This window comes from Salmo salar, chromosome 06 (assembly GCF_965601325.2).
Source record: "Salmo salar chromosome 06, fSalSal1, whole genome shotgun sequence".
Classification (NCBI taxonomy): Eukaryota; Metazoa; Chordata; class Actinopteri; order Salmoniformes; family Salmonidae; genus Salmo; species Salmo salar.
Genome location: NC_138296.1, coordinates 6,250,001 through 6,276,863, shown reverse-complemented (window position 1 = coordinate 6,276,863; position 26,863 = coordinate 6,250,001). Strand labels below are relative to the sequence as shown.

The window sequence follows — 26,863 nt, the reverse complement described above, 5'->3', positions numbered from 1 at the left end:
CAACATCTAGTGGAAAGCCTTCCCAGAAGAGTGGAGGCTGTTATAGCAGCAAAGGGGGGACCAACTCCATATTAATACCCATGATTATGGAATAAGATGATGAGCAGATGTCCACATACTGTTGGTCATGCAGAGTACGCTGAGTGTGTTCTCCAGGGCAGAGTAGCAGGCTGGAGAGGGTCTGTGTGTGTGTGTGTGTGTGTGTGTGTGCGTGTGTGTATACCTCCTGTCCACTGAGTGGTTCTCCAGGGCAGAGCAGCAGTGTAGCTGCAGGGTGGTGAGGGTCTGTGTGTGTGTGTGTGTGTATACCTCCTGTCCGCTGAGTGTGTTCTCCAGGGCAGAGCAGCAGTGTAGCAGCAGGCTGGTGAGGGTCTGTGTGTGTGTGTGTGTGTGTGTGTGTGTGTGTGTGTGTGTGTGTGTGTGTGTGTGTGTGTGTGTGTGTGTGCGCGCGTGTGTGTATACCTCCTGTCCACTGAGTGGTTCTCCAGGGCAGAGCAGCAGTGTAGCTGCAGGGTGGTGAGGGTCTGTGTGTGTGTGTGTGTGTATACCTCCTGTCCGCTGAGTGTGTTCTCCAGGGCAGAGCAGCAGTGTAGCTGCAGGCTGGTGAGGGTCTGTGTGTGTGTGTGTGTGTGTATACCTCCTGTCCGCTGAGTGTGTTCTCCAGGGCAGAGCAGCAGTGTAGCAGCAGGCTGGTGAGGGTCTGTGTGTGTGTGTGTGTGTGTGTGTGTGTGTGTGTGTGTGTGTGTGTGTGTGTGTGTGTGTGTGTGTGTGTGTGTGTGTGTGTGTGTGTGTGTGCGTGTGTGTATACCTCCTGTCCACTGAGTGGTTCTCCAGGGCAGAGCAGCAGTGTAGCTGCAGGGTGGTGAGGGTCTGTGTGTGTGTGTGTGTGTATACCTCCTGTCCGCTGAGTGTGTTCTCCAGGGCAGAGCAGCAGTGTAGCAGCAGGCTGGTGAGGGTCTGTGTGTGTGTGTGTGTGTGTGTGTGTGTGTGTGTGTGTGTGTGTGTGTGTGTGTGTACCTCCTGTCCGCTGAGTGTGTTCTCCAGGGCAGAGCAGCAGTGTAGCTGCAGGGTGGCCAGAGTGGGCAGGCCGTCAGAGAGGGTGAGGGTGGAGAGGCGGAGGGGACCCAGACAGATACGACCCGTCTGCTTCAGGTAACGGACCAGGGTACTGTAACACACACACACAAGACGTAAGCTATTATCTCTCCTTCCTCCCAGTGTCTTCACTTCCTGTCACTGATTGAAAAGGAAATGACTGGTATCAGAAACAAGGTGGCAACTCCCACTAAGTCTCCAATAGAAAGCTTTTAGATTGGTGGGATGTAGTGAACGAGAGTGTACATAGTCTGTCCCAAATGTTTCCCTATATAGTGCACTAGTTTTGACCAGGGCCCATTGGGCAGCACAGACAGAACCTGCAGCCAGTCCAACAGAACTCAACCTAAATGGAATGTAGAAGACATCATGGAAGAGCTCAAAGAAATACTGGTGTCTCCTCAGTCTCCCTCTTACAACCCATTGGATGACAAAGCCAGAGGTCCCGCCCCCTCACCTCCTCCAATGGGTTTTGAGAAGGAGACGAGGTGTATGCTATTGAGCCCTTCCCAATGAAGTGTCCCACAATCCAGCAGGTTTTTGTTCCTACCCAGCACTAACACATTAATACAGGATTCATCAAAGTGTTCACCACGATCCAATGAGAGACTCACTCCGAGGTGGGCATGGCCTTCTGTTCCTGCTCGTGATTGGCCGTTGTCATGGCGGCCACAGCGCTGCGCAGCAGCTGCACCTCGATGGCCTTCTGCAGTTCTGAGGGGTCCGGACTCAACACTGCCGGGAGGAGACGCTTCAGGTCTACACACACACACACACACACACACACACACACACACACACACACACACACACACACACGTTAGAAACACACACACCTCTAAGGAGTCTAGACTCAACACTGCCGGGAGGAGACGCTTCAGGTCTACACACACACACACACACACACACACACACACGTTAGAAACACACACACCTCTAAGGAGTCTAGACTCAAAACTGAAGGGGGCAGTCTGACACCCTCCTAACTAGTATATCCTTGGAGCAGGTGGAGTTGAGCAGGCCTTAGTCCTCTCTCTCTCTCTCCCTCCCTCCTACCTAGTTTATCCTTGGAGCCAGTAGAGGTGGAGTTGAGCAGGCCTTAGTCCTCTCTCTCTCTCTCTCTCTCTCTCTCTCTCCCTCCCTCCCTCCTACCTAGTTTATCCTTGGAGCAGGTGGAGTTGAGCAGGCCTTAGTCCTCTCTCTCTCTCTCTCTCCTACCTAGTTTATCCTTGGAGCAGGCCTTAGTCCTCTCTCCCCTCTCCCTCCTACCTAGTATATCCTTGGAGCAGGTGGAGTTGAGCAGGCCTTAGTCCTCTCTCTCTCCCTCCTAACTAGTATATCCTTGGAGCAGGTGGAGTTGAGCAGGCCTTAGTCCTCTCTCTCTCTCTCCCTCCCTCCTACCTAGTTTATCCTTGGAGCAGGTGGAGTTGAGCAGGCCTTAGTCCTCTCTCTCTCTCTCCTACCTAGTTTATCCTTGGAGCCAGTAGAGGTGGAGTTGAGCAGGCCTTAGTCCTCTCTCTCTCTCTCTCTCTCTCCCTCCCTCCCTCCTACCTAGTTTATCCTTGGAGCAGGTGGAGTTGAGCAGGCCTTAGTCCTCTCTCTCTCTCTCTCTCTCCTACCTAGTTTATCCTTGGAGCAGGTGGAGTTGAGCAGGCCTTAGTCCTCTCTCCCTCTCCCTCCTACCTAGCTTGTCCTTGGAGCAGGTGGAGTTGAGCAGGCCTTAGTCCTCTCTCTCTCTCTCCTACCTAGTTTATCCTTGGAGCAGGTGGAGTTGAGCAGGCCTTAGTCCTCTCCCTCTCTCTCTCCTACCTAGCTTGTCCTTGGAGCAGGTGGAGTTGAGCAGGCCTTAGTCCTCTCTCTCTCTCTCCTACCTAGTTTATCCTTGGAGCAGGTGGAGTTGAGCAGGCCTTAGTCCTCTCCCTCTCTCTCTCCTACCTAGCTTGTCCTTGGAGCAGGTGGAGTTGAGCAGGCCTTAGTCCTCTCTCTCTCTCTCCTACCTCGTTTATCCTTGGCGCAGGTGGAGTTGAGCAGGCCTTAGTCCTCTCCCTCTCTCTCTCCTACCTAGCTTGTCCTTGGAGCAGGTGGAGTTGAGCAGGCCTTAGTCCTCTCTCTCTCTCTCCTACCTAGTTTATCCTTGGAGCAGGTGGAGTTGAGCAGGCCTTAGTCCTCTCCCTCTCTCTCTCCTACCTAGCTTGTCCTTGGAGCAGGTGGAGTTGAGCAGGCCTTAGTCCTCTCTCTCTCTCTCCTACCTAGTTTATCCTTGGAGCAGGCCTTAGTCCTCTCTCTCTCTCTCCTACCTAGTTTATCCTTGGAGCAGGTGGAGTTGAGCAGGCCTTAGTCCTCTCCCTCTCTCTCTCCTACCTAGCTTGTCCTTGGAGCAGGTGGAGTTGAGCAGGCCGTAGTCGTCTCTCTCCCCCTCCCTTCCTACCTAGTTTATCTTTGAAGCAGGTGGAGTTGAGCAGGCCTTAGTCCTCTCTCCCTCTCCCTCCTACCTAGTTTGTCCTTGGAGCCCGTAGAGGTGGAGTTGAGCAGGCCTTGGTCCTCTCTCCCTCTCCCCCCCCCCCCCCCCCCCCCCCCCCCCCCCCCCACCCCCCCTCTCCTTCTCCCTCCTACCTAGTTTGTCCTTGGAGCCCGTAGAGGTGGAGTTGAGCAGGCCTTAGTCCTCTCTCCCTCCCTCCCTCTCTCTCTCCCTCTCTCCCTCCTACCTAGTTTATCCTTGGAGCAGGTGGAGTTGAGCAGGCCTTAGTCCTCTCTCCCTCCCTCCCTCTCTCTCTCCCTCTCTCCCTCCTACCTAGTTTATCCTTGGAGCAGGTGGAGTTGAGCAGGCCTTAGTCCTCTCTCTCTCCCTCCCTCTCTCTCCCTCCCTCCCTCCCTCCTACCTAGTTTGTCCTTGGAGCCCGTAGAGGTGGAGTTGAGCAGGCCGTAGTCGTCTCTCTCCCCCGCCAGGAGCTCCAGCTGAGCACGGCATTCTTGGAAGTCTCCGTCCTCGAAGCAGCTCAGAGCCCGTACGTAGTTGAAGTCTGTCTTCAGGTGCACGCTCGCTGCGGCAGGGTTACCAGGGTTCTTCTTGAGGGCGTGCACGCTGGCCTGCCACTCCTGCACCGAGGACCAATCGCCGAGGGCCACATAGCACTGGCATGCCTTATTGGCAAGGAGGTTGAGCACCTCGGAGGAACACTCATTGGACTTGAGGAGAACCGTCTTCCTGCCGTCACCTGAAGGAGGAAGAGAGGAGGGGAGAGACGGAAGGAGAAGAGAGGAAAGGGGGAGGAGAAGAGAGAGGAGGGGAGAGACGGAAGGAGAAGAGAGGAAAGGGGGAGGAGAAGAGAGAAGAGGGGAGAGACGGAAGGAGAAGAGAGGAAAGGGGGAGGAGAAGAGAGAGGAGGGGAGAGATGGAAGGAGAAGAGAGGAAAGGGGGAGGAGAAGAGAGAGGAGGGGAGGGGAGAGACAGAAGGAGAAGAGAGGAAAGGGGAGGAGAAGAGAGAAGAGGGGAGAGACAGAAGGAGAAGAGAGGAAAGGGGGAGGAGAAGAGAGAGAGGAGGGGAACACTTGGTTATTATCGGCTAGTGGTTGCCTCTGAAATGTCTTCCTATTCCCTGTGTTTTCACCGTTGCGGATGTGTTTGGGGCTGGCTGTGTTAGAGCTGTGTGTGTGTGTGTGTGTGTGTGTGTGTGTGTGTGTGTGTGTGTGTGTGTGTGTGTGTGTGTGTGTCTCACCGTTGCCGTTGTGTTTGGGGCTGGCTGCGTTAGAGCTGTTGGCTCCGGCCAGTTTGAGGAGTGAGCGGTCGAAGCCCTTAATGGAACAGTCCATCCCTGTCACGGCACACAGCTGTTCCTGGTACTCCACCGCAGCCTTCTCAAACCTAGAGAGAGGTATGGGTTACTATATGGTCCTGACAGAGAGAGAGGTATGGGTCACTATATGGTCCTGACAGAGAGAGAGGTATGGGTCACATTAGGGTCTTTACAGAGAGAGAGGTATGGGTCTCATTAGGGTCTTGACAGAGAGAGAGGTATGGGTCACTATAGGGTCTTGACAGAGAGAGAGGTATGGGTCACTATAGGGTCTTGACAGAGAGAGAGGTATGGGTCACTATAGGGTCTTGACAGAGAGAGGTATGGGTCACTATAGGGTCTTGACAGAGAGAGGTATGGGTCACTATAGGGTCTTGACAGAGAGAGAGGTATGGGTCACGATAGGGTCTTGACAGAGAGAGAGGTATGGGTCACGATAGGGTCTTGACAGAGAGAGAGGTATGGGTCACGATAGGGTCTTGACAGAGAGAGAGGTATGGGTCACGATAGGGTCTTGACAGAGAGAGAGGTATGGGTCACGATAGGGTCTTGACAGAGAGAGAGGTATGGGTCACTATAGGGTCTTGACAGAGAGAGAGGTATGGGTCACTATAGGGTCTTGACAGAGAGAGAGGTATGGGTCACTATAGGGTCTTGACAGAGAGAGAGGTATGGGTCACTATATGGTCTTGACAGAGAGAGGTATGGGTCACTATATGGTCTTGACAGAGAGAGAGGTATGGGTCCACTATAGGGTCTTGACGGAGAGAGAGGTATGGGTCACTATAGGGTCTTGACGGAGAGAGAGGTATGGGTCACTATAGGGTCTTGACGGAGAGAGAGGTATGGGTCACTATAGGGTCTTGACAGAGAGAGAGGTATGGGTCACTATAGGGTCTTGACAGAGAGAGAGGTATGGGTCACTATAGGGTCTTGACAGAGAGAGAGGTATGGGTCACTATAGGGTCTTGACGGAGAGAGAGGTATGGGTCACTATATGGTCTTGACAGAGAGAGAGGTATGGGTCACTATATGGTCTTGACAGAGAGAGAGGTATGGGTCACTATAGGGTCTTGACAGAGAGAGAGGTATGGTCACTATAGGGTCTTGACAGAGAGAGAGGTATGGGTCACTATAGGGTCTTGACAGAGAGAGGTATGGGTCACTATATGGTCTTGACAGAGAGAGGTATGGGTCACTATATGGTCTTGACAGAGGGGTATTATATGGTCTGAACATACCATTTAACATCATCTATGGACAACACAGGTGTGTACTACCTGCTTCTTGACTACATTTCAAGTGGCAATCAGCAGTTGAAACAATAAAGTGTACTCACTGCCCAGTTTGGGTAAAAAGCTGAGGGATGGGACTGGAGAAATGTAACCAGTCAAATTCACAGACAGAGCTTTGGATTTAAGGACTGACCATCATTGACATCACAGAGCAACATTGCAACCAGCCATGACGTCACAGCGCAACATTCCAGTTGTAACCAGCCATGAGGTCAGAGCACAACATTCCAGTTGTAACCAGCCATGACGTCACAGCGCAACATTCCAGTTGTAACCAGCCATGACGTCACAGAGCAACATTCCAGTTGTAACCAGCCATGACGTCACAGCGCAACATTCCAGTTGTAACCAGCCATGACGTCACAGAGCAACATTCCAGTTGTAACCAGCCATGACGTCACAGAGCAACATTCCAGTTGTAACCAGCCATGACGTCACAGAGGCAACATTCCAGTTGTAACCATCCATGACGTCACAGAGCAACATTCCAGTTGTAACCAGCCATGACGTCACAGAGCAACATTCCAGTTGTAACCATCCATGACGTCAGAGCAACATTCCAGTTGTAACCATCCATGACGTCAGAGCAACATTCCAGTTGTAACCATCCATGACGTCACAGAGCAACATTCCAGTTGTAACCAGCCATGACGTCACAGAGCAACATTCCAGTTGTAACCATCCATGACGTCAGAGCAACATTCCAGTTGTAACCATCCATGACGTCAGAGCAACATTCCAGTTGTAACCATCCATGACGTCACAGAGCAACATTCCAGTTGTAACCAGCCATGACGTCACAGCGCAACATTCCAGTTGTAACCAGCCATGACGTCACAGAGCAACATTCCAGTTGTAACCATCCATGACGTCACAGCGCAACATTCCAGTTGTAACCAGCCATGACGTCACAGAGCAACATTCCAGTTGTAACCAGCCATGACGTCATAGAGCAACATTCTAGTTGTAACCAGCCATGACGTCATAGAGCAACATTCCAGTTGTAACCAGCCATGACATCACAGAGCAACATTCCAGTTGTAACCAGCCATGACGTCATAGAGCAACATTCTAGTTGTAACCATGGTGAGGCTATATAGTGTTTGTTTATATTTTCTTTGTTTCAAAACATTTGTGTAAAACCAAGCTTATATTTTAGGTTCTGATGGGGGTACGGCTGGGGAACTAAGATCAGGAGGCATTTATAAAGTTAAATTCTTCAAGAATTGCCGCTTAAAGACACTGAGCTTGGCCTCCACTTACACGCAGACAAACACACACACACAGGGGTGTTTTTCCTTACCGCCCCTCAGCCTGTAGTGCCACAGAGCTGACCCAAGCCAGACTCTTGCCAGTGTTGGTGAGACTCCAGGCAGCTAAACCCTGGATAGCCTCAGGACAGTGAAGTTCACACAGAGCCTCTACCAGCATCACCAGAGGAGCCTCCAACTCCGGACCCTAGAGAGGAGACATGGGGGGGTCAGTTACAGGTAACCAGAAGAGACCTGGACCCTACAGAGAGGAGACATGGGGGGGGGTCAGTTACAGGTAACCAGAAGAGACCTGGACCCTACAGAGAGGAGACATGGGGGGGTCAGTTACAGGTAACCAGAAGAGACCTGGACCCTACAGAGAGGAGACATGGGGGGGGGTCAGTTACAGGTAACCAGAAGAGACCTGGACCCTACAGAGAGGAGACATGGGGGGGTCAGTTACAGGTAACCAGAAGAGACCTGGACCCTACAGAGAGGAGACATGGGGGGTCAGTTACAGGTAACCAGAAGAGACCTGGACCCTACAGAGAGGAGACATGGGGGTCAGTTACAGGTAACCAGAAGAGACCTGGACCCTACAGAGAGGAGACATGGGGGGGTCAGTTACAGGTAACCAGAAGAGACCTGGACCCTACAGAGAGGAGACATGGGGGGGGGTCAGTTACAGGTAACCAGAAGAGACCTGGACCCTACAGAGAGGAGACATGGGGGGGTCAGTTACAGGTAACCAGAAGAGACCTGGACCCTACAGAGAGGAGACATGGGGGGGTCAGTTACAGGTAACCAGAAGAGACCTGGACCCTACAGAGAGGAGACATGGGGGGGGGTCAGTTACAGGTAACCAGAAGAGACCTGGACCCTACAGAGAGGAGACATGGGGGGGTCAGTTACAGGTAACCAGAAGAGACCTGGACCCTACAGAGAGGAGACATGGGGGGGTCAGTTACAGGTCACCAGAAGAGACCTGGACCCTACAGAGAAGAGACATGGGGGGGTCAGTTACAGGTAACCAGAAGAGACCTGGACCCTACAGAGAGGAGACATGGGGGGGGGGGGGTCAGTTACAGGTAACCAGAAGAGACCTGGACCCTACAGAGAGGAGACATGGGGGGGGGTCAGTTACAGGTAACCAGAAGAGACCTGGACCCTACAGAGAAGAGACATGGGGGGGGGGGTCAGTTACAGGTAACCAGAAGAGACCTGGACCCTACAGAGAGGAGACATGGGGGGGGTCAGTTACAGGTAACCAGAAGAGACCTGGACCCTACAGAGAGACATGGGGGGGTCAGTTACAGGTAACCAGAAGAGACCTGGACCCTACATAGAGGAGACATGGAGGGGTCAGTTACAGGTAACCAGAAGAGACCTGGACCCTACAGAGAGGAGACATGGGGGGGTCAGTTACAGGTAACCAGAAGAGACCTGGACCCTACAGAGAGGAGACATGGGGGGTCAGTTACAGGTAACCAGAAGAGACCTGGACCCTACAGAGAGGAGACATGGGGGGGTCAGTTACAGGTAACCAGAAGAGACCTGGACCCTACAGAGAGGAGACATGGGGGGGTCAGTTACAGGTAACCAGAAGAGACCTGGACCCTACAGAGAGGAGACATGGGGGTCAGTTACAGGTAACCAGAAGAGACCTGGACCCTACAGAGAGGAGACATGGGGGGGTCAGTTACAGGTAACCAGAAGAGACCTGGACCCTACAGAGAGGAGACATGGGGGGGTCAGTTACAGGTAACCAGAAGAGACCTGGACCCTACAGAGAGGAGACATGGGGGGGGGTCAGTTACAGGTAACCAGAAGAGACCTGGACCCTACAGAGAGGAGACATGGGGGGGTCAGTTACAGGTAACCAGATGAGACCTGGACCCTACAGAGAGGAGACATGGGGGTCAGTTACAGGTAACCAGAAGAGACCTGGACCCTACAGAGAGGAGACATGGGGGTCAGTTACAGGTAACCAGAAGAGACCTGGACCCTACAGAGAGGAGACATGGGGGTCAGTTACAGGTAACCAGAAGAGACCTGGACCCTACAGAGAGGAGACATGGGGGGTCAGTTACAGGTAACCAGAAGAGACCTGGACCCTACAGAGAGGAGACATGGGGGGGTCAGTTACAGGTAACCAGAAGAGACCTGGACCCTACAGAGAGGAGACATGGGGGTCAGTTACAGGTAACCAGAAGAGACCTGGACCCTACATAGAGGAGACATGGGGGGGGGTCAGTTACAGGTAACCAGAAGAGACCTGGACCCTACAGAGAGGAGACATGGGGGGGGGTCAGTTACAGGTAACCAGAAGAGACCTGGACCCTACAGAGAGGAGACATGGGGGGGTCAGTTACAGGTAACCAGATGAGACCTGGACCCTACAGAGAGGAGACATGGGGGTCAGTTACAGGTAACCAGAAGAGACCTGGACCCTACAGAGAGGAGACATGGGGGTCAGTTACAGGTAACCAGAAGAGACCTGGACCCTACAGAGAGGAGACATGGGGGGGTCAGTTACAGGTAACCAGAAGAGACCTGGACCCTACAGAGAGGAGACATGGGGGGTCAGTTACAGGTAACCAGAAGAGACCTGGACCCTACAGAGAGGAGACATGGGGGGGTCAGTTACAGGTAACCAGAAGAGACCTGGACCCTACAGAGAGGAGACATGGGGGGGGTCAGTTACAGGTAACCAGATGAGACCTGGACCCTACAGAGAGGAGACATGGGGGGGTCAGTTACAGGTAACCAGAAGAGACCTGGACCCTACAGAGAGGAGACATGGGGGGGTCAGTTACAGGTAACCAGAAGAGACCTGGACCCTACAGAGAGGAGACATGGGGGGGTCAGTTACAGGTAACCAGATGAGACCTGGACCCTACAGAGAGGAGACATGGGGGGGGTCAGTTACAGGTAACCAGAAGAGACCTGGACCCTACAGAGAGGAGACATGGGGGGGTCAGTTACAGGTAACCAGAAGAGACCTGGACCCTACAGAGAGGAGACATGGGGGGGTCAGTTACAGGTAACCAGAAGAGACCTGGACCCTACAGAGAGGAGACATGGGGGGGGTCAGTTACAGGTAACCAGAAGAGACCTGGACCCTACAGAGAGGAGACATGGGGGGGGGGTCAGTTACAGGTAACCAGAAGAGACCTGGACCCTACAGAGAGGAGACATGGGGGGGGGGGTCAGTTACAGGTAACCAGAAGAGACCTGGACCCTACAGAGAGGAGACATGGGGGGGGTCAGTTACAGGTAACCAGAAGAGACCTGGACCCTACAGAGAGGAGACATGGGGGGGGGTCAGTTACAGGTAACCAGAAGAGACCTGGACCCTACATAGAGGAGACATGGAGGGGTCAGTTACAGGTAACCAGAAGAGACCTGGACCCTACAGAGAGGAGACATGGGGGGGGTCAGTTACAGGTAACCAGAAGAGACCTGGACCCTACAGAGAGACATGGGGGGGTCAGTTACAGGTAACCAGAAGAGACCTGGACCCTACAGAGAGGAGACATGGGGGGGTCAGTTACAGGTAACCAGAAGAGACCTGGACCCTACAGAGAGGAGACATGGGGGGGTCAGTTACAGGTAACCAGAAGAGACCTGGACCCTACAGAGAGGAGACATGGGGGGGTCAGTTACAGGTAACCAGAAGAGACCTGGACCCTACAGAGAGGAGACATGGGGGGGTCAGTTACAGGTAACCAGAAGAGACCTGGACCCTACAGAGAGGAGACATGGGGGGGTCAGTTACAGGTAACCAGAAGAGACCTGGACCCTACAGAGAGGAGACATGGGGGTCAGTTACAGGTAACCAGAAGAGACCTGGACCCTACAGAGAGGAGACATGGGGGTCAGTTACAGGTAACCAGAGGAGACCTGGACCCTACAGAGAGGAGACATGGGGGTCAGTTACAGGTAACCAGAAGAGACCTGGACCCTACAGAGAGGAGACATGGGGGGGGTCAGTTACAGGTAACCAGAAGAGACCTGGACCCTACAGAGAGGAGACATGGGGGGGTCAGTTACAGGTAACCAGAAGAGACCTGGACCCTACAGAGAGGAGACATGGGGGGGTCAGTTACAGGTAACCAGATGAGACCTGGACCCTACAGAGAGGAGACATGGGGGTCAGTTACAGGTAACCAGAAGAGACCTGGACCCTACAGAGAGGAGACATGGGGGGTCAGTTACAGGTAACCAGAAGAGACCTGGACCCTACAGAGAGGAGACATGGGGGGGGTCAGTTACAGGTAACCAGAAGAGACCTGGACCCTACAGAGAGGAGACATGGGGGGTCAGTTACAGGTAACCAGAAGAGACCTGGACCCTACAGAGAGGAGACATGGGGGGGTCAGTTACAGGTAACCAGATGAGACCTGGACCCTACAGAGAGGAGACATGGGGGGGTCAGTTACAGGTAACCAGAAGAGACCTGGACCCTACAGAGAGGAGACATGGGGGGGGTCAGTTACAGGTAACCAGATGAGACCTGGACCCTACAGAGAGGAGACATGGGGGGGTCAGTTACAGGTAACCAGAAGAGACCTGGACCCTACAGAGAGGAGACATGGGGGGGTCAGTTACAGGTAACCAGAAGAGACCTGGACCCTACAGAGAGGAGACATGGGGGGGTCAGTTACAGGTAACCAGATGAGACCTGGACCCTACAGAGAGGAGACATGGGGGGGTCAGTTACAGGTAACCAGAAGAGACCTGGACCCTACAGAGAGGAGACATGGGGGGGGTCAGTTACAGGTAACCAGAAGAGACCTGGACCCTACAGAGAGGAGACATGGGGGGGTCAGTTACAGGTAACCAGAAGAGACCTGGACCCTACAGAGAGGAGACATGGGGGGGTCAGTTACAGGTAACCAGAAGAGACCTGGACCCTACAGAGAGGAGACATGGGGGGGTCAGTTACAGGTAACCAGAAGAGACCTGGACCCTACAGAGAGGAGACATGGGGGGTCAGTTACAGGTAACCAGAAGAGACCTGGACCCTACAGAGAGGAGACATGGGGGGGTCAGTTACAGGTAACCAGAAGAGACCTGGACCCTACAGAGAGGAGACATGGGGGGGTCAGTTACAGGTAACCAGAAGAGACCTGGACCCTACAGAGAGGAGACATGGGGGTCAGTTACAGGTGATGTATTTAGGAACTTCAGGTAAAGGGGTCGTGGTTGAAAACAGTTGACTGACTGTTGGAGCCAGGTGATGCTGAGTGTGTGTCTCTGTGTGGTCAAGTACACTAGGTTCAGTTGGGGCTCTGGTCAAAAGTAGTGCACTATATAGGGAATAGGGTATGGTTTAGGACACAGGCCTGGGACTGTGTGTCTCTCCGCCCGTTACCAGAGTGCTGCTGTTCTGGATCTCAGTGAGCAGGTCCAAGCCATGGCGGACGGTGACTGCTGGTTGGCCGGACAGAAGCCCCACCCTCATCAGGGCCAGGCGGATACGAGTCAGCCAATCCTGGCAGGTCTGACGGTTGGTATAGAAGAATGTTCTGATACCCTGGATACAGAGGGAAGGAGAGAGAGCGGAAGGAGAGAGAGGGAAGGAGAGGGAGAGGGGGAAGGAGAGAGAGGGAAGGAGAGAGAGGGAAGGAGAGAGAGGGAAGAGCGGAAAGAGAGAGAGGGAAGGAGAGAGAGGGAAGGAGAGAGAGGGAAGAGCGGAAAGAGAGAGAGGGAAGGAGAGAGAGGGAAGGAGAGAGAGGGAAGAGCGGAAAGAGAGAGAGGGAAGGAGAGAGAGGGAAGAGCGGAAAGAGAGAGAGGGAAGGAGAGAGAGGGAAGGAGAGAGAGGGAAGGAGAGAGAGGGAAGGAGAGAGAGAGGGAGAGAGGGAAGGAGAGAGAGGGAAGGAGAGAGAGAGGGAGAGAGGGAAGGAGAGAGAGAGGGAAGGAGAGAGGGAGAGAGGGAAGGAGAGAGAGAGGGAGAGAGGGAAGGAGAGAGGGAAGGAGAGAGAGGGAAGGGAGAGAGAGAGGGAGAGAGAGAGGGAAGGAGAGAGAGAGGGAAGGAGAGAGAGAGGGAGAGGGAGGAAGGAGAGAGAGAGGGAAGGAGAGAGAGAGGGAAGGAGAGAGAGAGGGAAGGAGAGAGAGAGGGAAGGAGAGAGAGAGGGAAGGAGAGAGAGAGGGAAGGAGAGAGAGAGGGAAGGAGAGAGAGAGGGAAGGAGAGAGAGAGGGAAGGAGAGAGAGAGGGAAGGAGAGAGAGAGGGAAGGAGAGAGAGGGAAGGAGAGAGAGGGAAGGAGAGAGAGGGAAGGAGAGAGAGGGAAGGAGAGAGAGGGAAGGAGAGAGAGCGGAAGGAGAGAGAGCGGAAGGAGAGAGAGCGGAAGGAGAGAGAGCGGAAGGAGAGAGAGCGGAAGGAGAGAGAGCGGAAGGAGAGAGAGCGGAAGGAGAGAGAGCGGAAGGAGAGAGAGCGGAAGGAGAGAGAGGGAAGGAGAGAGAGGGAAGGAGAGAGAGGGAAGGAGAGAGAGCGGAAGGAGAGAGAGCGGAAGGAGAGAGAGCGGAAGGAGAGAGAGCGGAAGGAGAGAGAGCGGAAGGAGAGAGAGCGGAAGGAGAGAGAGCGGAAGGAGAGAGAGCGGAAGGAGAGAGAGGGAAGGAGAGGGAGAAAAATATAGTTAACATTAGGAGCTGGGGGGGCACTTGGGGCTGTGTGTGTGCGTGCGCCTTGGGCGGTGTGGTCAGCACGTTGGCACAGCCCTCGTAGGAATTGTACATCAGTTTCTCAAAGTGTAGGTGTGTGTGTGTGTGTACCTTGGGCGGTGCGGTCAGAGCGTTGGCACAGCCCTCGTAGGCGTTGTACATCAGTTTCTCCAGGTTTTCCAGGAACTGCAAGAGCAGCGCCAGACGCAGCTGGTTGCTATGGTAACCGTCATCCGTGTCGCCGGCGCTCCATTGGCTGAGCTCCTGTTCAGTGTTCAGACTGTGGGCCGCCAGGCTGCGGATCATACCTGGAGAGAGGGGGGGGAGAGAGAGAGGGAGGGAGGGAGGGAGGGAGGGAGGGAGGGAGGGAGGGAGGGAGGGAGGGGGAGGAGAGAGGGGGAGAAGAGAGGGAGGGAGGGGAGGAGGGAGGGAGAGAGGGAGGAGGATATGTTCTTGAAAGAGGCAGCATGTACATCCAGAATGTGTATAGGATGGAATGGGGGGTCAATATACTTTAAAATGACTCAAACCAAATGGAAACTGTGTAGAAATGATAATGGACCTGCATTTCGTACAGTTTGACTGTGTCCAGCTGGCTAATAGAAATATCACCGACATGAAAGCTCGACAGTCAGGGAGCATCAGAAATTCCCAAAACGATTCTGACAGTGAAAGAAATAAAAGTAAAATGTGGTTCACGGGGCAAAATGAGTTTGCACCCCTGGTTTACGGGTCTACCTGGCAGGACATGGAGTTACAGGGGTGGAGTTACAGGGGTGGAGTTACAGGGGTGAAAGTTACAGGGGTTCAGAAATGCAAAGAACAGCCCCACTCCAGGCCTCCCTCAACTTATCAGCAACATGTTAAAAACATCATGTGGAAAACTCTGGACTCTCTGTGTGTGTGTGTGTGTGTGTGTGTGTGTGTGTGTGTGTGTGTGTGTGTGTGTGTGTGTGTGTGTGTGTGTGTGTGTGTGTGACAGCCCGTACCCTCTATGGTCTGGAAGGTGTCCTGTGCCCGTCCCAGCGGGGTACGGAGTTTAGACAACACTGTGAACTGAGCTGCCTCCCACACCGCCCACTGCCACAGCACCGCCTCAGTCTTCAGCAGACCCCGCGGTACACACACACCGCCAGCCGCACCGGAGACACCATCACGCTTCTCCAGACGCTGACAGCTGTGGTACAGACGCTCCAGCCACGGTTCTTTACTGAAGGAAGACACACAGGTGAACATATCAACACACACACAGGTTATCAGATGATACACACACAGGTTATCAGATGATACACACATTTACATTGTCATTTATCAGACCCTCTTATCCAGAGTGACTTACAGTACATTTTGAAAAGAAGGTCGACGACATCCGATCCTCGTTTGTTAAGTCAAATGACACCGCTGGTCCTGCTCACATTGCCCTACCCTGTGCTCTGACCTCTTTCTCCCCTCTCTCTCCAGATGAAATCTCGCGTCTTGTGACGGCCGGCCGCCCAACAACCTGCCCACTTGACCCTATCCCCTCCTCTCTTCTCCAGACCATTTCCGGAGACCTTCTCCCCTTCCTCACCTCGCTCGTCAACTCATCCTTGACCGCTGGCTACGTCCCTTCCGTCTTCAAGAGAGCGAGAGTTGCACCCCTTCTGAAAAAACCTACACTCGATCCCTCCGATGTCAACAACTACAGATCAGTATACCTTCTTTCTTTTCTCTCCAAAACTGTTGAGCGTGCCGTCCTTGGCCAGCTCTCCTGCTATCTCTCTCAGAATGACCTTCTTGATCCAAATCAGTCAGGTTTCAAGACTGGTCATTCAACTGAGACTGCTCTTCTCTGTGTCACGGAGGCTCTCCGCACTGCTAAAGCTAACTCTCTCTCCTCTGCTCTCATCCTTCTAGACCTATCTGCTGCCTTTGATACTGTGAACCATCAGATCCTCCTCTCCACCCTCTCCAAGTTGGGCATCTCCGGCGCGGCCCACGCTTGGATTGCGTCCTACCTGACAGGTCGCTCCTACCAGGTGGCGTGGCGAGAATCTATACACCAAGTCACTTGGCACTGTCATACCCTCAGATGGTCTCTCCTATCATTGCTACGCAGACGACACAATTAATCTTCTCCTTTCCCCCTTCTGATAACCAGGTGGCGAATCGCATCTCTGCATGTCTGGCAGACATATCAGTGTGGATGACAGATCACCACCTCAAGCTGAACCCCGGCAAGACGGAGCTGCTTTTCCTCCCGGGGAAGGACTGCCCGTTCCATGATCTCGCCATCACGGTTGACAACTCCCTTGTGTCCTCCTCCCAGAGTGCTAAGAACCTTGGCGTGATCCTGGACAACACCCTGTCGTTCTCCACTAACATCAAGGCGGTGACCCGATCCTGTAGGTTCATGCTCTACAACATTCGCAGAGTACGACCCTGCCTCACACAGGAAGCGGCGCAGGTCCTAATCCAGGCACTTGTCATCTCCCGTCTGGATTACTGCAACTCGCTGTTGGCTGGGCTCCCTGCCTGTGCCATTAAACCCCCACAACTCATCCAGAACGCCGCAGGCCATCTGGTGTTCAACCTTCCCAAGTTCTCTCACGTCACCCCGCTCCTCCGCTCTCTCCACTGGCTTCCAGTTGAAGCTCGCATCCGCTACAAGACCATGGTGCTTGCCTACAGAGCTGTGAGGGGAACGGCACCTCCGTACCTTCAGGCTCTGATCAGTCCCTACACCCAAACGAGGGCACTCCGTTCATCCACCTCTGGCCTGCTGGCCCCCCTACCTCTGAGGAAGCACAGTTCCCGCTCAGCCCAGTCAAAACTGTTCGCTGCTCTGGCACCCCAATGGTGGAACAAGCTCCCTCACGACGCCAGGACAGCGGAGTCAATCACCACCTTCCGGAGACACCTGAAACCCCACCTCTTTAAGGAATACCTAGGATAGGATAAAGTAATCCATCTAACACCCCCCCCCCCCCCCCTAAAAGATTTAGATGCACTATTGTAAAGTGGTTGTTCCACTGGATATCCATAAGGTGAATGCACCAATTTGTGAGTCGCTCTGGATAAGAGCGTCTGCTAAATGACTTAAATGTACAGTAGTGATTGCATACATTTTCATAGTTTCCCCTCCCATCCTGGTCCCCCGTGGGAATCAAACCCACAACCCTGGCATTGTAAGCCCCATGCTCTACCAACTGATCCACACGGGACCCACAACCCTGGCATTGTAAGCCCCATGCTCTACCAACTGATCCACACGGGACCCACAACCCTGGCGTTGTAAGCCCCATGCTCTACCAACTGATCCACACGGGACCCACGTTAGCAGAAGGACCCCCCCCCCCCCACACACACACACACACACACCCCCCCCGAGCCAGGTAGCCTACCCTCCGCGGTGCTGGCTGCCATAGAGGATGAAGCTGATGAGGTCACTGAAGTCCTGGGGGTGAAAGGTGCTGCTGGGGGTGCGGCTCATGTGGCGACGGACCACCAGGGAGATCTCCTCTATCTCTGGGTGGCTGTGGTTACTGCAGGGTCACACACACATTAAGGTCACTGCAGGGTCACACACATTAAGGTCACAGACACACATTATGGTTACTGCAGGGTCACACAATCATTAAGGTCACTGCAGGGTCACAGACACACATTAAGATCACACACACACTAAGGTCACTGCAGGGAGGTAGACGGACAACAAAGACAGCAGCCAGACCCATTGTCTGAAAATTACAGATTGAGATTATGGTTTTTCAAATGGGAGTCATCTGTTGAGATGTCCGTAGCCTGGGCACCAGTCCGTTTCTGGACAACAGAGATGTCCGTAGCCTGGGCACCAGTCCGTTTCTGGACAACAGAGATGTCCGTAGCCTGGGCACCAGTCCGTTTCTGGACAACAGAGATGTCCGTAGCCTGGGCACCAGTCCGTTTCTGGACAACAGAGATGTTTGTAGCCTGGGCACCAGTCCGTTTCTGGACAACAGAGATGTCCGTAGCCTGGGCACCAGTCCGTTTCTGGACAACAGAGATGTCCGTAGCCTGGGCACCAGTCCGTTTCTGGACAACAGAGATGTCCGTAGCCTGGGCACCAGTCCGTTTCTGGACAACAGAGATGTCCGTAGCCTGGGCACCAGTCCGTTTCTGGACAACAGAGATGTCCGTAGCCTGGGCACCAGTCCGTTTCTGGACAACAGAGATGTCCGTAGCCTGGGCACCAGTCCGTTTCTGGACAACAGAGATGTCCGTAGCCTGGGCACCAGTCCGTTTCTGGACAACAGAGATGTCCGAAGCCTGGGCACCAGTCCGTTTCTGGACAACAGAGATGTCCGTAGCCTGGGCACCAGTCCGTTTCTGGACAACAGAGATGTCCGTAGCCTGGGCACCAGTCCGTTTCTGGACAACAGAGATGTCCGTAGCCTGGGCACCAGTCCGTTTCTGGACAACAGAGATGTCCGAAGCCTGGGTACCAGTCCGTTTCTGGACAACAGGAACACCTATGCATTCCATGACATGACAGGTAAATCCAGGTGAAAGCTATGATCCCTTATTGATGTCACTTGTTAAATCCACTTCAAATCAGTATAGATGAAGGGGAGGAGACCGGTTAAAGGATTTTTAATTGAATGGCACACATACACAACCCGAGGGTGAAATGGCAAGACAAAAGATTTAAGTGACTTTGAACGGGGTATGGTAGTAGGCACCAGGCGCAGCGGATTGAGTCAAGAGCTGCAACGCTGCTGGTTTTTCACTCTCAAGTGGATCAAGCATGGTCCTCCACCCAACTTGACAACTGTGGGAAGCATTAGAGGCCCACATTGGCCAGCATCCCTGTGGACTGCTCCCAAGTGGCGCAGTGGTCTAAGGCACTGCATATCTCAGTGCATCACAGACCCTGGTTCGATCCTGGGCTTTATCACAACCGGCCATGACTGGGAGTCCCATTGGGCGGGGCACCAATGGCCTAGCATCGTCTGGGTTAGGGTTTGGCCGGAGTAGGCCGTCATAGTAAATAAACATGTATTCATAACCGACTTGCATAGTTAAAGGTTAAATAAAGAAAAGAAAAACGCTTGACACCTTGTAGAGTTCATGCCTCCATGAATTGAGGCTGTTCTGAGGGCAAAAGGAGGTGCTAGGCAATATGAGGAAGGTATTCATAATGTTTGGTATTCTCAGTGTAGATATAAAGGCAATATGAGGAAGGTATTCATAATGTTTGGTATTCTCAGTGTAGATATAAAGGCAATATGAGGAAGGTATTCATAATGTTTGGTATTCTCAGTGTAGATAAAGACAATTCAAGCAACTCGCCCAATTAGTTTTTACATTAGTTGAATTTTTGACTGATAAAAAACAGACAATGAGTGCATAACCGATTTCATTCATTTTCCTGCTATGATAATGACAAGCTACTTGAAGTTTGAGTTGAAGATGACTTAATAAACATTATTTTCTTTCTTTTCTATGTGACAGAATGTGTGTTTTTTCATGTTTGGAATTATTTGTAGCATTCTGACCCAGCTCGCATCTTAAACCAGGTCTCTTTTGTAAAAAAACATGAAATATTTTCGGGCCGGGATTGAATGCATAGAGCACTGTCGACACCGTGCCTTTTAAAAGGTAAACCACTGCAGATGTCAGCTCAATCAGAAATGTTCTTTACATGAAGGATACAAGGTGTGATCAGACAGAGTCCCGGCCTTAGAGCAGTCCCAGTCAGTCACTTGCAGAGTCCCGGCCTTAGAGCAGTCCCAGTCAGTCACTGGCAGAGTCCCGGCCTTAGAGCAGTCCCAGTCAGTCACTGGCAGAGTCCCGGCCTTAGAGCAGTCCCAGTCAGTCACTGGCAGAGTCCCGGCCTTAGAGCAGTCCCAGTCAGTCACTGGCAGAGTCCCGGCCTTAGAGCAGTCCCAGTCAGTCACTGGCAGAGTCCCGGCCTTAGAGCAGTCCCAGTCAGTCACTGGCAGAGTCCCGGCCTTAGAGCAGTCCCAGTCAGTCACTGGCAGAGTCCCGGCCTTAGAGCAGTCCCAGTCAGTCACTGGCAGAGTCCCGGCCTTAGAGCAGTCCCAGTCAGTCACTGACAGAGTCCCGGCCTTAGAGCAGTCCCAGTCAGTCACTGGCAGAGTCCCGGCCTTAGAGCAGTCCCAGTCAGTCACTGGCAGAGTCCCGGCCTTAGAGCAGTCCCAGTCAGTCACTGGCAGAGTCCCGGCCTTAGAGCAGTCCCAGTCAGTCACTGGCAGAGTCCCGGCCTTAGAGCAGTCCCAGTCAGTCACTGGCAGAGTCCCGGCCTTAGAGCAGTCCCAGTCAGTCACTGGCAGAGTCCCGGCCTTAGAGCAGTCCCAGTCAGTCACTGGCAGAGTCCCGGCCTTAGCGCAGTCCCAGTCAGTCACTGGCAGAGTCCCGGCCTTAGAGCAGTCCCAGTCAGTCACTGGCAGAGTCCCGGCCTTAGAGCAGTCCCAGTCAGTCACTGGCAGAGTCCCGGCCTTAGAGCAGTCCCAGTCAGTCACTGGCAGAGTCCCGGCCTTAGAGCAGTCCCAGTCAGTAATTGAGGAAAGAGGAGGGTGTTCGGTCTGTGTTGTGTGCTGACCTGAGCGTCACGTCCAGAGGGATTGTCCTCAGCAGCTTGCCGTACGCCTGCCTCACCCTCACCGCAGAGTGCACAAGCTGGACACGACAAACATCCACACACCTGGGAGGCACAGGACAGAGACATCGTTACACACACCTTTGGGTTAGGCTTTTGTGTATAAGGGGTTGGTTGAGGTGTGTGTGTGTGTGTGTGTGTGTGTGTGTGTGTGTGTGTGAGCGTTACCTCTGCAGCAGCTCTGTGTTGAGTGAGGAGGAGATGACCTGAAGGCTGTTGCAGGTCTGGAGGCAGATGACTGGGTCCTCATTCAGGGCTGCAGACCGACAGAGAACAGTGTCAACACACACACACACACACACACACACACACACACACACACACACACACACACACACACACACAGCAGGGAATCAGGTTTTCCAAACATCCTGGTTGGAAGATTCCCCAGAATCAGGAGGAATCATCCATCTAGAATATCTGGAACACCTGGGGATTGACCTGATTTTAACAACCCCAAAGTAAACAATTGTGATTATTACCCTCTATAGATCCACAGTATTTACCGTTGTGGAACAGACCCGCTCTATAGATCCACAGTATTTACCGTTGTGGAACAGACCCTCTCTATAGATACACAGTATTTACCGTTGTGGAACAGACCCTCTCTATAGATCCACAGTATTTACCGTTGTGGAACAGACCCGCTCTATAGATCCACAGTATTTACCGTTGTGGAACAGACCCTCTCTATAGATACACAGTATTTACCGTTGTGGAACAGACCCTCTATATATACACAGTATTTACCGTTGTGGAGCAGACCCTCTCTATAGATACAGTATTTACCGTTGTGGAGCAGACCCTCTATAGATCCACAGTATTTACCGTTGTGGAACAGACCCTCTATATATACACAGTATTTACCGTTGTGGAACAGACCCTCTCTATAGATACACAGTATTTACCGTTGTGGAACAGACCCTCTATATATACACAGTATTTACCGTTGTGGAACAGACCCTCTCTATATATACACAGTATTTACCGTTGTGGAACAGACCCTCTCTATATATACACAGTATTTACCGTTGTGGAACAGACCCTCTATATATACACAGTATTTACCGTTGTGGAACAGACCCTCTCTATAGATCCACAGTATTTACCGTTGTGGAACAGACCCTCTATATATACACAGTATTTACCGTTGTGGAACAGACCCTCTCTATATATACACAGTATTTACCGTTGTGGAACAGACCCTCTCTATATATACACAGTATTTACCGTTGTGGAACAGACCCTCTCTATAGATACACAGTATTTACCGTTGTGGAACAGACCCTCTCTATATATACACAGTATTTACCGTTGTGGAACAGACCCTCTCTATAGATCCACAGTATTTACCGTTGTGGAACAGACCCTCTCTATAGATCCACAGTATTTACCGTTGTGGAACAGACCCTCTCTATAGATACAGTATTTACCGTTGTGGAGCAGACCCTCTCTATAGATACACAGTATTTACCGTTGTGGAACAGACCCTCTCTATAGATACACAGTATTTACCGTTGTGGAACAGACCCTCTCTATAGATACACAGTATTTACCGTTGTGGAACAGACCCTCTATAGATACACAGTATTTACCGTTGTGGAACAGACCCTCTCTATAGATACAGTATTTACCGTTGTGGAACAGACCCTCTCTATAGATACACAGTATTTACCATTGTGGAACAGACCCTCTCTATAGATACAGTATTTACCGTTGTGGAACAGACCCTCTCTATAGATCCACAGTATTTACCGTTGTGGAACAGACCCTCTCTATAGATACAGTATTTACCGTTGTGGAGCAGACCCTCTCTATAGATACAGTATTTACCGTTGTGGAGCAGACCCTCTCTATAGATACAGTATTTACCGTTGTGGAACAGACCCTCTCTATAGATACAGTATTTACCGTTGTGGAACAGACCCTCTCTATAGATACAGTATTTACCGTTGTGGAACAGACCCTCTCTATAGATCCACAGTATTTACCGTTGTGGAACAGACCCTCTCTATAGATCCACAGTATTTACCGTTGTGGAACAGACCCTCTCTATAGATCCACAGTATTTACCGTTGTGGAACAGACCCTCTCTATAGATACAGTATTTACCGTTGTGGAACAGACCCTCTCTATAGATCACAGTATTTACCGTTGTGGAACAGACCCTCTCTATAGATACAGTATTTACCGTTGTGGAACAGACCCTCTCTATAGATACACAGTATTTACCGTTGTGGAACAGACCCTCTCTATAGTATACACAGTATTTACCGTTGTGGAACAGACCCTCTCTATAGATACACAGTATTTACCGTTGTGGAACAGACCCTCTCTATAGATACACAGTATTTACCGTTGTGGAACAGACCCTCTCTATAGATACAGTATTTACCGTTGTGGAACAGACCCTCTCTATAGATACACAGTATTTACCGTTGTGGAACAGACCCTCTCTATAGATACACAGTATTTACCGTTGTGGAACAGACCCTCTCTATAGATACACAGTATTTACCGTTGTGGAACAGACCCTCTCTATAGATACACAGTATTTACCGTTGTGGAACAGACCCTCTCTATAGATACAGTATTTACCGTTGTGGAGCAGACCCTCTCTATAGATACAGTATTTACCGTTGTGGAACAGACCCTCTCTATAGATACACAGTATTTACCGTTGTGGAACAGACCCTCTCTATAGATACAGTATTTACCGTTGTGGACGACCCTCTCTATAGATACACAGTATTTACCGTTGTGGAACGACCCTCTCTATAGATCACAGTATTACCGTTGTGGACAGACCCTCTATAGATACACAGTATTTACCGTTGTGGAACAGACCCTCTCTATAGATACACAGTATTTACCGTTGTGGAACAGACCCTCTCTATAGATACACAGTATTTACCGTTGTGGAGCAGACCCTCTCTATAGATACACAGTATTTACCGTTGTGGAACAGACCCTCTCTATAGATACACAGTATATACCGTTGTGGAACAGACCCTCTCTATAGATCACAGTATTTACCGTTGTGGAGCAGACCCTCTCTATAGATACACAGTATTTACCGTTGTGGAACAGACCCTCTCTATAGATACAGTATTTACCGTTGTGGAGCAGACCCTCTCTATAGATACAGTATTTACCGTTGTGGAGCAGACCCTCTCTATAGATACAGTATTTACCGTTGTGGAACAGACCCTCTCTATAGATCCACAGTATTTACCGTTGTGGAACAGACCCTCTCTATAGATCCACAGTATTTACCGTTGTGGAACAGACCCTCTCTATAGATACACAGTATTTACCGTTGTGGAACAGACCCTCTCTATAGATACACAGTATTTACCGTTGTGGAGCAGACCCTCTCTATAGATACAGTATTTACCGTTGTGGAACAGACCCTCTCTATAGATACACAGTATTTACCGTTGTGGAACAGACCCTCTCTATAGATACACAGTATTTACCGTTGTGGAACAGACCCTCTCTATAGATACAGTATTTACTGTTGTGGAACAGACCCTCTCTATAGATACAGTATTTACCGTTGTGGAGCAGACCCTCTCTATAGATACAGTATTTACCGTTGTGGAACAGACCCTCTCTATAGATACACAGTATTTACCGTTGTGGAACAGACCCTCTCTATAGATACAGTATTTACCGTTGTGGAACAGACCCTCTCTATAGATACACAGTATTTACCGTTGTGGAACAGACCCTCTCTATAGATACCGTTGTGGAACAGACCCTCTCTATAGATACACAGTATTTACCGTTGTGGAGCAGACCATCTCTATAGATACAGTATTTACCGTTGTGGAACAGACCCTCTCTATAGATACACAGTATTTACCGTTGTGGAACAGACCCTCTCTATAGATACACCGTATTTACCGTTGTGGAACAGACCCTCTCTATAGATACAGTATTTACCGTTGTGGAGCAGACCCTTGCAGAACTTGTGGAAGGAGGGCAGGGAGAAGAGAGGGGTGTAGGTATCAGACCTCTTCATCATCAGGCACATCTCTAGAGACCACGTCAACAACAGCTTCCTGTTTGGAGCAGACACACACACAAGGTTTGGTTATATGGTGGAGAAATTACAAGAATATGTTATAATACTGTCATAGCATCAAATGGTTGTTTTATGCAACAGAATAGAGGGTTCTGAGAACACGTTCATCTCTGTGTGTTCTGAGGATGGGCCTCTGGGAGATTTAACACTGACAGGAGATGTACCATGTCTTTGGGTGATACCACATTCCAGAGCATGAGTTAATGTTTCTGTACTGTGGGGCCAGGGGGAGATGGCTCCAGTATGGAGTTGGGGGTCCCAGGGGGAGATGGCTCCAGTATGGAGTTGGGGTCCCAGGGGGAGATGGCTCCAGTATGGAGTTGGGGCTCCCAGGGGGAGATGGCTCCAGTATGGAGTTGGGGGTCCCAGGGGGAGATGGCTCCAGTATGGAGTTGGGGGTCCCAGGGGGAGATGGCTCCAGTATGGAGTTGGGGGTCCCAGGGGGAGATGGCTCCAGTATGGAGTTGGGGGTCCCAGGGGGAGATGGCTCCAGTATGGAGTTGGGGGTCCCAGGGGGAGATGGCTCCAGTATGGAGTTGGGGGTCCCAGGGGGAGATGGCTCCAGTATGGAGTTGGGGGTCCCAGGGGGAGATGGCTCCAGTATGGAGTTGGGGTCCCAGGGGGAGACGGCGCCAGTATGGAGTTGGGGGTCCCAGGGGGAGATGGCTCCAGTATGGAGTTGGGGTCCCAGGGGGAGACGGCGCCAGTATGGAGTTGGGGGGCCAGACCCTGGTCTCTACACAATGAGAACAGTCTTTACAGCAGATACTGCCTGCTGTGAATTATTAGTATCTTTCATACGAATGTTAACCTCGTGACCCATTCCATACATCTGTTGTTTGTCATGAACATCCAGGAGGATTAACTGTTCTATAAAATGCTGCGTCTCAAATCCCCTCGTTGGGCTCTCAACCAATCACCTACGGGAGGATCGCTGACAAGCTCCATTACTGCACTAATTAACTAATACAACTTGGATTGTTTTGAAGAAATGTGAAAGTCTCTCCTTTTGATTACAATAATTCCACCACAGTTATCGTTCAACTATACCTGTGTGTGACATGTATGTATGTGTGTGTGTATATACACCTGGCCTCAGTGTAGAGCTGCTCCTTCCTCAGCAGGGCTCCCAGCAGGGACAGCAGAGTGCTGAAGTGTTTCCTGGTTGCCGTGGTTACCGTGCTGATGACCGCCCCGTCAAAGAGAGAAGGGGAGGAGGAGGACAGGCTGGACGAGATGAAGTGATCATGTCTGAAAAACAGAGGGAGCGACAGAGAGACAGAGGATTGAAAGAGAAGACCAATTAGAATGTGGTGAACTATGTTTAAAGGAAGGATCAAAGTTTTGTATTAAAGTGTGACTGTTACCTGGTACATTGTGAGTACAGGGTATATAACACAGCATACTGAACAGCAGGGTGGTAGTGTGTGTTACCTGGTACAGTGTGAGTACAGGGTATATAACACAGCATACTGAACAGCAGGGTGGTAGTGTGTGTTACCTGGTACAGTGTGAGTACAGGGTATATAACACAGCATACTGAACAGCAGGGTGGTAGTGTGTGTTACCTGGTACAGTGTGAGTACAGGGTATATAACACAGCATACTGAACAGCAGGGTGGTAGTGTGTGTTACCTGGTACAGTGTGAGTACAGGGTATATAACACAGCATACTGAACAGCAGGGTGGTAGTGTGTGTTACCTGGTACAGTGTGAGTACAGGGTATAGCATACTGAACAGCAGGGTGGTAGTGTGTGTTACCTGGTACAGTGTGAGTACAGGGTATAGCATACTGAACAGCAGGGTGGTAGTGTGTGTTACCTGGTACAGTGTGAGTACAGGGTATAGCATACTGAACAGCAGGGTGGTAGTGTGTGTTACCTGGTACAGTGTGAGTACAGGGTATATAACACAGCATACTGAACAGCAGGGTGGTAGTGTGTGTTACCTGGTACAGTGTGAGTACAGGGTATATAACACAGCATACTGAACAGCAGGGTGGTAGAGTGTGTTACATGGTACAGTGTGAGT

At 51.6% G+C, this 26,863-nt stretch overlaps 1 protein-coding gene across 1 annotated transcript in view; it reads right to left on the bottom strand.

Moving 5' to 3' along the window:
* LOC106601970 (SMG1 nonsense mediated mRNA decay associated PI3K related kinase) overlaps positions 1-26,863 on the bottom strand; it is a 148,989-nt gene that overhangs the window by 62,027 nt on the left and 60,099 nt on the right. Inside the window, exons 15-27 of the mRNA XM_082976278.1 lie at positions 25,921-26,082; positions 24,690-24,808; positions 20,910-20,997; positions 20,685-20,786; positions 17,485-17,625; positions 15,091-15,311; positions 14,213-14,409; positions 12,815-12,976; positions 7,488-7,642; positions 4,812-4,957; positions 3,975-4,310; positions 1,710-1,854; positions 1,018-1,168 (exon numbers count right to left, since the gene is read on the bottom strand). Of these exons, the coding sequence (XP_082832404.1) occupies positions 1,018-1,168; positions 1,710-1,854; positions 3,975-4,310; positions 4,812-4,957; positions 7,488-7,642; positions 12,815-12,976; positions 14,213-14,409; positions 15,091-15,311; positions 17,485-17,625; positions 20,685-20,786; positions 20,910-20,997; positions 24,690-24,808; positions 25,921-26,082 (2,125 nt within the window). The remainder of the gene's footprint in view (positions 1-1,017; positions 1,169-1,709; positions 1,855-3,974; positions 4,311-4,811; positions 4,958-7,487; positions 7,643-12,814; positions 12,977-14,212; positions 14,410-15,090; positions 15,312-17,484; positions 17,626-20,684; positions 20,787-20,909; positions 20,998-24,689; positions 24,809-25,920; positions 26,083-26,863) is intronic.